The 13,014-nt window shown below is 42.1% G+C and overlaps 2 protein-coding genes across 2 annotated transcripts in view; both read left to right on the plus strand.

The window, feature by feature from the left end:
• LOC123481710 (low-density lipoprotein receptor-related protein 1B-like) overlaps window positions 1-6,391 on the plus strand; it is a 209,323-nt gene extending 202,932 nt beyond the window's left edge. The window contains exons 10-12 of the mRNA XM_045206460.1: window positions 140-320; window positions 5,975-6,194; window positions 6,368-6,391. Of these exons, the coding sequence (XP_045062395.1) occupies window positions 140-320; window positions 5,975-6,194; window positions 6,368-6,391 (425 nt within the window). The remainder of the gene's footprint in view (window positions 1-139; window positions 321-5,974; window positions 6,195-6,367) is intronic.
• An 18-nt stretch (window positions 6,392-6,409) lies between these two features.
• LOC121536153 (low-density lipoprotein receptor-related protein 1B) overlaps window positions 6,410-13,014 on the plus strand; it is a 189,014-nt gene continuing 182,409 nt past the window's right edge. The window contains exon 1 of the mRNA XM_045206691.1: window positions 6,410-6,593. Coding sequence (XP_045062626.1) covers window positions 6,482-6,593 — 112 coding nt within the window. The 5' untranslated portion in view covers window positions 6,410-6,481. The remainder of the gene's footprint in view (window positions 6,594-13,014) is intronic.

Below are 13,014 nucleotides of genomic sequence, written 5' to 3' on the forward strand. Positions count from 1 at the left end.
CATTAAAATGATAACAACATTGCGCTGTCTGTATGCATCAGTTAATAGACTTTCTAAATGATCCGTTTACAGTTGGGAAAAAAAAGAACGTCATGTCAGGGGCAGATAACAATAACATTGGGGTTCCATCACCTTGCAGACCTGGACAATGTTGAGGGGATCTCTGTGGACTGGATTGGTAATAACCTCTACTGGACCAATGATGGGTACAGGAAGACTATTAGTGTGGCCAGACTGGAGAGGGCCTCTCAAACCAGGAAGACTCTTCTGGAGGGGGACATGTCTCACCCCCGAGCCATCGTAGTGGATCCACTCAACAGGTAAGCTCACTGAAGACTGGGCCAAATCATACAATACCTGTATAATACAACATCAGTTTTACCAATGCACTGATGTCAAAGAACGATGTGGTTGAATTATGAGTTGTGTGTTCACATATCTATTCAGGGAGTGACCCACTGCAAAATGTTCACAGAAAAGAGAATATGCACAGCTCACTAAGCCTATGTGATGCTGCTTTTAAACAAAGAAACAAACACACAAGAAAAGGGTCAGGTATATTAGTGTCTTTGGGTGTTACAGTAGAAAAGCACATAAAGCACAGGAGCTATCTCGACCCATTCTGGGAGGGTCCATGCTATCCGGGATCCTTGGGACGTCCCAACTCTGGCGTTACCCCAATGAAGTTTACATTTAAAATGTTTTAAGTTAGGTGGCCTTGACATACAGTGAGGGAAAAAAGTATTTGATCCCCTGCTGATTTTGTACGTTTGCCCTTTGACAAAGAAATTATCAGTCTATAATTTTAATGGTAGGTTTATTTGAACAGTGACAGACAGAATAACAACAAAATAATCCAGAAAAACACATGTCAAAAATGTTGTAAATTGATTTGCATTTTAATGAGGTATTTGACCCCCTCTCAATCAGAAAGATTTCTGGCTCCCAGGTGTCTTTTATACAGGTAACGAGCTGAGATTAGGAGCACACTCTTAAAGGGAGTGCTCCTAATCTCAGTTTGTTACCTGTATAAAAGACACCTGTCCACAGAAGCAATCAATCAATCAGATTCCAAACTCTCCACCGTGGCCAAGACCAAAGAGCTCTCCAAGGATGTCAGGGACAAGATTGTAGACCTACACAAGGCTGGAATGGGCTACAAGACCATCGCCAAGCAGCTTGGTGAGAAGGTTACAACAGTTGGTGCGATTATTCGCAAATGGAAGAAACACAAAATAACTGTCAATCTCCCTCGGCCTGGGGCTCCATGCAAGATCTCACCTCGTGGAGTTGCAATGATCATGAGAACGGTGAGGAATCAGCCCAGAACTACACGGGAGGATCTTGTCAATGATCTCAAGGCAGCTGGGACCATAGTCGCAAAGAAAACAATTGGTAACACACTACGCCGTGAAGGACTGAAATCCTGCAGTGCCCGCAAGGTCCCCCTGCTCAAGAAAGCACATATACAGGGCCGTCTGAAGTTTGCCAATTAACATCTGAATGATTCAGAGGAGAACTGGGTGAAAGTGTTGTGGTCAGATGAGACCAAAATCGAGCTGTTTAGCATTAACTCAACTCGCCGTGTTTGGAGGAGGAGGAATGCTGCCTATGACCCCAAGAACACCATTCCCACCGTCAAACCTGGAGGTGGAAACATTATGCTTTGGGGGTGTTTTTCTGCTAAGGGGACAGGACAACTTCACCGTATCAAAGGGACGATGGACGGCGCCATGTACCATCAAATCTTGGGTGAGAACCTCCTTCCCTCAGCCAGGGCATTGAAAATGGGTCGTGGATGGGTATTCCAGCATGACAATGACCCAAAACACACGGCCAAGGCAACAAAGGAGTGGCTCAAGAAGAAGCACATTAAGGTCCTGGAGTGGCCTAGCCAGTCTCCAGACCTTAATCCCATAGAAAATCTGTGGAGGGAGCTGAAGGTTCGAGTTGCCAAACGTCAGGCTCGAAACCTTAATGACTTGGAGAAGATCTGCAAAGAGGAGTGGGACAAAATCCCTCCTGAGATGTGTGCAAACCTGGTGGCCAACTACAAGAAACGTCTGACATCTGTGATTGCCAGCAAGGGTTTTGCCACCAAGTACTAAGTCATGTTTTGCAGAGGGGTCAAATACGTATTTCCCTCACTAAAATGCAAATCAATTTATAACATTTTTGACATGCATTTTTCTGGATTTTTTTGTTGTTAGTCTGTCTCTCACTCTTCAAATAAACCTACCATTAAAATTATAGACTGATCATCTTTGCCAGTGGGCAAACGTACAAAATCAGCAGGGGATCAAATACTTTTTTCCCTCACTGTAATATTTCCTTCTCAGAAATAGCTAGCTACAGCACATTAGCGGGCTTCACAGGTCCAAAAAGTTGGACCCGTTCTGAAATGGATACGTGGCTTTCCCACCTGACCCAATATGCATAAATTATTTTCTTTTTAAAACAGAGAACTGTTCTGAATGGACCCGAGGACAGTCAGACCCGTTCGAAAAGGCCCGTGGAAAAAAAGACCCAAACAGACCCGTGCCGGTTCCGACCCGAGAGACCTGTTCAGATCCGAGAGTAGAAAGAGAAAGAAACCACAGACCGGGCGCTGCCAACGCCCTCAATAAACAAATGATATTGGCCAAATTATCCACAGTTACATGGCCTTAGAAACTGCCTATAACAAATAACAAAAATATATTTTATGTGTTTCGATGTGTAGCATATTCAAAACTTTATAGCCTATTGTTTTATTGGTTTTTACTTTCCTAAAACAATAATTGTCCACCTCACGGTTCAGCTGTCGGAGATTTGAGCACTAAATGCATCAGGTCCATTGCATGCATACTTTATTGACCTATAGGCCTAGGCGTCCACTGTATGATATTAATATTTAAAATATAAATATAAAGGAAGAGAAGCTTAGGCCTAGCCCTAGAGCGACCGAGAGAAAGATAGAGATATGCCGGTGCCATGTTCCTGACACCGACATGCATTTATTTGTAGGTTACTTGTCAGATAATTCTATTATATTGCGACAAACACAAGATGAACTTATTTTGGCCAAAGAAAATGACTTAACAGAACCCAACAAATGACAGCAATAGGCTAATGCTATTTATTTTACAACAGGCCTATTTTTTGCCCATCTCTAACTAAATATAGCACAAAATTAAAAAGACAGTTCGAACTTCATTTAGCCAACGAAAATATAGGCTATCAACAAAATGAAACAAAATACTTTTTGCGTATATAAAGAACTGGTTTAGATTCTTAAATAGGCCTACAATAATAATAATGATAAATCAAATGATAATAAATAGGAAAATAAGTAAATACAACTTAGAAAATTGCATCAAACCTGAATAGCGAGTTGCACACCCAGTCCAATTGGCCGTGCCAACGTTCTTCTCATCTTTGTCCACTAAAACTTGTCCCCGAGGACATTCCCCTTGTAGGCTTCTTTTCACTATACTATTTATCCTCTAACTTTCATTTTACTTCAATGAAAAAGGCCTCCATCTTCGCAATCAAGAGTAGCCTAGGCCAAGGCTCCTTTCACTCGCTCTCTCTCTCACCTCGGCAGCAGGTGCACGTGACGTGTGCAGCCGGAACCAGTTTCATCTGGACATAAACTATAGGTTTTATTGTGTCACAATTGGCTGACACAGATAACAAGCTCACACAGTTCTCATCAACTCACACACATTAATTTAACAGAGGAAGGGTGCAATCGGGTCCAGTCAGTAAATACATTTGAATTGCACATACCCGAGACTTGTGGCAATTATATCAGATCCAACCCAGATCCGAGACAAAAGACAGAATTTAGGATCTTGGAATTTCAGGTCTGTTGGACCTGTGAAGACCTCTACCACACATTACGTTATTGCAATAACATGATTCCTCCCACACCAGGGGGTTTCATTTATTTTGTTATCATAACGGAGGAATAATCGCTTTAACCACTGACCTTCTCGCTGACGGGTTGGCACATCTTTATTAAAATGTGGTTTTTGGTTGTCAGTGAGCATTGGCCCATCCATCAGCAGAACCAGATATTGTTATCTGACCTGCAGGATGTCTCCTCAGGTGAAATAGGTCGTTTTTCAGATCCTGCTCTGTTCTTCAGAGCTATATTTCTCTCCCTGAATGTCAACTCCAGTCTTTGTTAACATGATAGGGATTAACTTTGCCGACTTACTATCTCAATCACTTACTGTATTTTTCTTTATTTTTATTTTTCTTTCCCTATCACGGGTCTCTCTCGCGCGCGTCTGCACACTAATGAACACGCACACAAAACACACACACACACACACACACACACACACACACACACACACACACACACACACACACACACACACACACTCACACACACACACACACTTTTGCTTTGGTTATTGCTTTACAGAGCTTTAGCCAAGGAGTGAAGAATGTGGTGTGTGTGTTGAATTATTCATTGGATCATGGAGATGACTTGCAGAGACAGAGAGAGCTTGATTCGCCCTCTATCACATTCTGTTTTATGTACCGCACATGTAGCAGGCAACTCCATCATTGATGAGACAGAAAAGGCTGTGCAGCCCAGCAGTAACACTCAGAGGATACAAATCTCTTAAGCATGGTTACTAGAGACTAGATCATGTCAAATTATTGACCTAACCGCTTTTCAAATATCACAAGTCCATTGGGAATAGCTGAGTAAACCCCTGAAAAGATAATGATGCACAGTAGGACCTGGTTTCTGATGTGGGGCCAGAAGATGGACTCAATGATTAAATGGTGTATGTTGAATTGTGTCTGTTTGGATCAATGTTTATGTGGTGTGTTTTCAATTTTGTATGTACAGTGCCTTCAGAAAGTATTCACACCACTTGACTTTTTCCAAAATTTGTTGTGTTACAGCCTGAATTTGAGATTTTGTGTCACTGGCCTACACTCAATACCCCCATAATGTCAAAGTGGAATTATGTTTGTAGATTTTTTACAAATTAATTAACAATCAAAAAACTGAAATGTCTTGATTTAGTAAGTATCCAACCCCTTTGTTATGTTATTAAGTTGCATGTTATGTTAATAAGTTGCATGGATTCCCTCTGTGTGCAATAATAGTGTTTAACATGGTTTTTGAATGACTACCTCATCTCTGTACCCCACACATACAATTATCTGTAAGGTCCCTCAGTTGAGCAGTGAATTCGAGCAGATTCAACCACAAAGACCAGGGAGGTTTTCCAATGCCTCGCAAAGAAGGGCACCTATTGGTAGATGGGTAAAAATAAATAAAAAATACATTGAATATCCCTTTTTGGGGAAGTTATTAATTACACTCTGGATGGGGTATAACATCACCCAGTCACTACAAAGATACAAGTGTCCTTCCTAACTCAGTTTCACCATGAGGCCAATTGTGACTATAAAACAGTTACAGAGTTTAATGGCTGTGACGACAGGAGAAGAAACTGAGGATGGATCAACAACATTGTAGTTACTCCACTGAGTGATCAACAACCAACTTGACAGAGCTTGAAGAATTTAAAAAAATTATAATGTGCGAATATTATACAATCCAGCTGTGCAAAGTTCTTAGAGACTTACCCAGAAAGACTCACAGCTGTAATCGCTGCCAAATGTAATTTTAACATGTATTGACTCAGGGGTGTGAATACTTAGGTAACTGAGATATTTCTGTATTTCATTTTCAAAAAATGTGCTAACATTTCTAAAACATGTTTTCACTTCATCGTTATGGGGTATTATGTTTAGGTGGGTGAGAAAAATATATATATTTAATAAAAAATGTATTCAGGCTGAAACACCACAAAATGTGCAATAAGTTAAGGGGTATGTATACTTTCTGAAGGCACTGTATGTTTGCAAAACAGATTTAGTCCCCGATTGGTATGGTTTGTTGTGGGTTTTTATTGTTACTCAATTGTAAGAAATGTATTTTGTTTCTTTCTTTCAGTTGGATGTACTGGACTGACTGGGAGGAAGATGAGGTCAATGACAGCATAGGAAGGATAGAAAAAGCGTGGATGGATGGATCTAACAGACGGATATTTGTCACGTCTAACATGCTGTGGCCCAATGGCCTCACCCTGGACCATGGGACCAGCACCATGTACTGGTGTGATGCCTACTATGATCACATAGAGAAGATTCACCTCAATGGCACTGGCAGACAGGTGAGTGAAGCTGTGTTCCAGCGGGCAAAACTGTTTGAAATGACGTCATTACAGACAGATAATGACGTCATTTCAAGCAGGTTTGCCCGCTGGGATATCACCATTATAGTAAACTAAAATTGCCATAGTTATCTCTGCCATTTCTGTAGTTTTCCTTCCTTCTGCTCTCTCAGGTCTTTGACTACTGGTGTGTCTGATTTCTCATCCAGGTTGTGTACAACGGCAAACAGTTGAACCATCCATTTGGGATTTCTCACTACCGGAACTCCATCTTCTGGACGGAGTACATGAACGCTTCTGTCTTCCAGCTGGATCTAACCTCTGGGGACGTTACTCTACTGAGAAGCGAGAGGCCTCCTCTCTTTGGCCTGCGTGTTTACGATGCTCAGAGTCAGCAAGGTTTGTCTACTTTTACTTCCCCTCCTACCATCCCCAATCAATAAAGATGACCTATGGAATCTTATATAGTTCAAATCAAATCAAATCAAATGTTATTTGCCACATGCACCGAATACAACAGGTGTAGACATTACAGTGAAATGCTTACTTACAAGCCCTTAACCAACAATGCAGTTTTTAAGAAAATAAAAACTGTTAAGTAAAAAATTGATAAGTAAAAAATAAAAAATAAATTAAATTAAAGAGCAGCAGTAAAATAAAATAACAGTAGGGAGGCTATATACAGTTGGTACCGGTAGAGAGTCAATGTGCGGGGGCACCAATTAGTCGAGGTAATTTAGGTAATATCTACATGTGGGTAGAGTTAAAGTGACTATGCATAAATAATAAACAGAGTAGCAGCAGCATAGAAAAGGGGGTTGGGGTGGGGTGGGGTGGGGGGACAATTCAAATAGTCTGGGTAGCTATGATTAGCTGTTCAGGAATCTTATGGGTTGGGGGTAGAAGCTGTTAAGAAGCCTTTTGGACCTAGACTTGGCGCTCCGGTACCGCTTGCCGTGCGGTAGCAGAGAGAACAGTCTATGACTAGGGTGGCTGGAGTCTTTGATAATTTTGAGGGCCTTCCTCTGACACCGCCTGGTATAGAGGTCCTGGATGGCAGGAAGCTTGGCCCCAGTGATGTACTGGGCCGTACGCACTACCCTCTGTAGTGCCTTGCGGTCGGAGGCCGAGCAGTTGCCATACCAGGCGGTGATGCAACCAGTCAGGATGCTCTCGATGGTGCAGCTGTAGAACTATTTGAGGATCTGAGGACACATGCCAAATCTTTTCAGTCTCCTGAGGGGGAATAGGCTTTGTCGTGCCCTCTTCACGACTGTCTTGGTGTGTTTGGACCATGATAGTTCGTTGGTGATGTGGACACCAAGGAACTTGAAGCTCTCAACCTGTTCCACTACAGCCCCGTCGATGAGAATGGGGCCGTGCTCAGTCCTCTTTTTTTTCCTGTAGTCCACAATCATCTCCTTTGTCTTGATCATGTTGAGGGAGAGGTTGTTATCCTGGCACCACACGGGCATGTCTCTGACTGCTTCCCTATAGGCTGTCTCATCGTTGTCGGTGATCAGGCCTACCACTGTTTTGTCGTCGGCAAACTAATGATTGTGTTGGAGTTGTGCCTGGCCATGCAGTCATGGGTGAACAGGGAGTACAGGAGGGGACTGAGCACGCACCCCTGAGGGGCCCCCGTGTTGAAGATCAGCGTGGCAGATGTGTTGTTACCTACCCTTACCACCTGGGGGCGGCCCGTCAGGAAGACCAGGATCCAGTTGCAGAGGGAGGTGTTTAGTCCCAGGGTCCTTAGCTTAGTGATGACCTTTGAGGGCACTATGGTGTTGAACACTGAGCTGTGGTCAATGAATAGCATTCTCACGTAGGTGTTCCTCTTGTCAGGTGGGAAAGGGCAGTGTGGAGTGCAATAGAGATTGCATAATCTGTGGATCTGTTGGGGCAGTATGCAAATTGGAGTGGGTCTAGGGTTTCTGGGATAATGGTGTTGATGTGAGCCATGACCAGCCTTTCATAGCACTTCATGTCTACAGACGTGAGTGCTACGGGTCGGTAGTCATTTAGGCAGGTTATCTTAGTGTTCTTGGGCACAGGGACTATGGTGGTCTGCTTGAAACATGTTGGTATTACAGACTCAGTCAGGGACATGTTGAAAATGTCAGTGAAGACACTTGCCAGTTGGTCAGCGCATGCTCAGAGTACACGTCCTGGTAATCCGTCTGGACCTGCGTTCTTGTGAATGTTGACCTGCTTAAAAGTCTTACTCACATCGGCTACAGAGAGCGTGATCACATAGTCATCCGGAACAGCTGATGCTCTCATGCATGCTTCAGTGTTGCTTGCCTCGAAGTGGGCAAATAAGTGATTTAGCTCGTCTGGTAGGCTTGTGTCACTGGGCAGCTCACGGCTGTGCTTCCCTTTGTAGTCTGTAATAGTTTTCAAGCCCTGCCACATCCGACGAGCGTCGGAGCCGGTGTAGTACGATTCAATCTTAGTCCTGTATTGACTCTTTGCCTGTTTGATGGTTTGTCGGAGGGCATAGCGGGATTTCTTATAAGCGTCCGGGTTAGAGTCCCACTCCTTGAAAGCGTCAGCTCTACCCTTTAGCTCAGTGCGGATGTTGCCTGTAATCCATGGCTACTGATTGGGGATGTGTAGCTTTATGCAACAAGTTATGAATGCTTATATGCTGTATGTAACATTAAATTAAAGTCTTACCATCTATCTACTATGGTATCTTACATGTACAGTGCATTCGGAAATTTTTCAGACCCCTTACCCTTTTCCACATTTTGTTACCTTACAGCCTTATTCTAAAATTGATTACATTTTATTTTTCCCTCATAAATCTACACACAATACCCCATAATGACGAAGTGAAAACAGGTTTTCTGAAATGTTTCTGAAATGCCTTATTTACATAAGTATTCAGACACTTTGCTATGAGACTCGAAATTGAGCTCATGTGCATCCTGTTTCCACTGATCATCCTTGAGATGTTTCTACAACTTGATTGGAGTCTACATGTGGTAAATTCAATTGATTGGACATGATTTGGAAAGGCACACACCTGTATATATAAGTTCCCACAGTTGACAGTGCATGTCAGAGCAAAAACCAAACCATGAGCTCAACGGAATTGTCCGTAGAGCTCCGAGACAGGATTGTGTCGAGGCACAGATCTGGGGAAGGGTACCAAAAAAGTTCTGCTGCATTGAAGGTCCCCAAGAACACAGTGGCCTCCATCATTCTTAAATGGAAGAAATTCTGAACCACCAAGACTCTTCCTAGACCTGGCTGCCATCCAAACTGAGCAATCGTGGGAGAAGGACCTTGGTCAGGGAGGTGACCAAGAACCCAATGGTCACTCTGACAGAGCTCCAGAAGGACAATCATCTCTGCAGCAATCCACCAATCAGGCCTTTATGGTAGAGTGGCCATATGGAAGCTACTCCTCAGTAAAAGGCACATGACAACCCGCGTGGAGTTGCCAAAAAAGCACCTAAAGGACTCTCAGACCATGAGAAACAAGATTCTCTGATCTGATGAAACCAAGATTGAACTCACGTCTGGAGGAAACCTGGCACCATCCCTACAGTGAAGCATGGTGATGGCATCATCATGCTGTGGGATGTTTTTCAGCGGGAGGGACTGGGAGACTAGTCAGCATCGAGGGAAAGATGAACGGCGCAAAGTACAGTGAGATCCCTGCTCCAGTGCGCTCAGGACCTCAGACTGGGGCGAAGGTTCACCTTCCAACAGGACAACGACCCTAAGCACACAGCCAAGACAACACAGGAGTGGCTTCGGGACAAGTCTCTGAATGTCCTTGAGTTGCCCAGCCAGAGCCCGGACTTGAACCCGATCGAACATCTCTGGAGAGACCTGAAAATAGCTGTGCAGCGACACTCCCCGTTCAACCTGACAGAGCTTGAGAGGATCTGCAGAGAAGAATGGGAGAAACTCCCCAAATACAGGTGTGCCAAGCTTGTAGTATCATACCCAAGAAGACTCAAGGCTGTAATTGTCTTAAGATGGTCAAACTATGGATAATTTAGCTATTTGATTTTGAATTTTAGGACCCCATTAGGAATTTTTAAAAATAAATACAATTGTTTTGATAAAATATAGATTTTGGCCTTTACTGCTAAAGCCCATAGAAATGCATTGAATAACACATTCAAAAGGACAGTAAAACAATTTATCATAAGAAACAAGGTTTTGAAGTGTCTGTCCTGAATCTAGGAGATGTAAATGTGTATTGTATTTCTGTTTTTTTTTGTTTTTTTGTTTTTACACATATTTAACCCTTTTTTTGGGTAGTCACAAAACTAGCTAAATACTTCCATTGTCATTTTTTTACCGGTACCGGTTACCTTCAGACGAGTACTGTGACACTTGTGGGGGTTCTAGAGCAAAACTGAGAACTCCATTGTGTTCGTACGAGTCTCCCCTTTCCATTGAGTGGTCAACCCATTCAGACGCTACAGACGTTTATGTGAGATTACCCATTTTCGAGATCTCATGGTCTGACAAACACTGCTCTAGCTCTGCCACCTTTCACCACAGATGTGGAAGTGCGACACTGACGGATGTGGTGGATTGAGTCGCATCAAATGCAAAAGAACAGATATCTCTAGTATAAACTAACAGATTTTGATGGGGATTCTTTTGTTATGTAACTTAGAATGACGCACTGGTGAGTCACCCCTGAATCAATTGTAGAAGAACCATTGGCAGTAATTACAGCAGTGAGACTTTCTTGGTAAGTCTGTAAGAGCTTTCCACACCTGGATTGTGTAACATTTGCCTGATATTCTTTTCAAAATTCTTCAAGCTCTGTCAAATTGGTTGTTGATCATTGCTAGACACAATTTTCAGGTCTTAATATAGATTTTTAAGTAGATTTATGTAAAAACTAATTCGGCCACTCTGGAACATTCACTGTCTTCTTGTTAAGAAACTACAGTGTCGATTTGGCCTTGTGTTTTAGGTTATTGTCCTGCTCAAAGGTGAATTCATCTCCCAGTGTTTGGTGGAAAGCAGACTGAACCAGGTTTCCCTCTAGGATTTTGAATGTGCTTAGCTCCATTCCGTTTCCTTTTTATCCTGAAAAATTCCCCAGTCCTTAATGATTACAAGCATACCCATAAGATAATGTATCCACCACTATGCTTAAAAATATGGAGCTTGGTACTCAGTAAGGTGTTGTATTGGATTTGTATTCAGGACATAAACTTAATTGCTTTGCCACATTTTTTGCAGTATTACTTTAGTGCCTTGTTGCAAATAGGGTGCATGTTTTGGAACATTTGTATTCTGTACAGGCTTCCTTCTTTCCACTCTGTCAATTAGGTTAGTATCGTGGAGTAACTACAATGTTGTTGATCCATCCTCAGTTTTCTCCTATCACAGTCATTAAACTCTTTAACTGTTTTAAAGTCAACATTGGCCTCATGGTGAAATCCCTGAGCGGTTTCCTTCCTCTCCGGCAACTGAGTTAGGAAGGAAGCCTGTATCTTTGTAGTGACTGGGTGTATTGATACACCATCCAAAGTGTAATTAATAACGTATCATTATTTTACACACATCATATGTGTCCAGTACAATCTTTGCAAGAATCGGAATGCATGATTTGTCATCAGTACTTGAAAACATGTGAATAAAACAGTAAATACATTATGCTCCATACATACAGACATATGGTGTGCTACAGTAGAAACGACAACACGATATGTGACCGACCGCCTCAATTTGAAATGTTGTTTTTTACATTGGATAAAAGTAGATTCAGAGCTAGAAAATGGTACATTTATACACTGCAGTTGAGGAACAATGGGATAGTAATTTTGCTTTGAAAGTTGATAAACTTGTAACCCCACTTTTGAGAAAATGACCCTTGAATGTTTTGGTACACCTACTGGAGAGCTCTTCTTTGTCTACACCCATTCAGCATCGTTCACACCCTCTTAATCCTTAGCCCCACCCATCTCTTTAAGGAGTCACATGTGAGGCCATGTGGTAAACACACACTATATCAAATAAAATCTAAGTTTATTTGTCACATGCACAGGATACAGAAGGTGTAAACGGGATAGTGAGTGGTTACTTGCGTAGTAGCAATATAAAAAACAGAAAGTGTCCAGATAAAAATATTGTAGAAAATTGTATCATTATTAGATTACGCTTACCCGACACACTTGTCTAAATTAATTGGTCATGTGAAGGAAATGCTATAACCACCCTCCAGCCCCATCTAGCTAAATGGATGGGTCACTATTGTCTAGACATGTACACATGTTCATGAAATACAATAGATGGCCACAATCACCCCCAGACACACCTGGCTAACTTGATGGGTCATGTAATAATCCGGCCAAAGTGGAGTCTTTTGTTTAGACATGTAGCTAGCTAGGTAGCTAGCTAGCTAGCTAAACAATGAATCGGCATAATCCCAACTCTTACTACTACCAATACAAACATTGTCATAGCTGTCTATAAATCTGAAGGTAGCTAAAGATAACAAACTAGGTTCAATGTTAGCTATCTAACATTAGGCTATAACTAGCAATGCAAATGGTATTCTGATAATATTACTACACAGATCATACATGTAACATTAGCTAGCGAGTCAGCAAGCTTACGTTTGCTAGCTAACTAACAGTATAGGCATAAATTAACTGTCTTTATTTGCATAACTTAAAATTAGATAGATAACTCATCACAAACATCTCAACCAGCTGGTTGAGTTGCCCAATACGGGTAAACTCATTTTGTATTGGAATTTGCATAGACTTTTTAAAACCTAAAACAAATTATACATTCATTAGCATGAATGTCTGCTTCAGTTACGTAT

This window comes from Coregonus clupeaformis, chromosome 23 (assembly GCF_020615455.1).
Source record: "Coregonus clupeaformis isolate EN_2021a chromosome 23, ASM2061545v1, whole genome shotgun sequence".
Taxonomy (NCBI): Eukaryota; Metazoa; Chordata; class Actinopteri; order Salmoniformes; family Salmonidae; genus Coregonus; species Coregonus clupeaformis.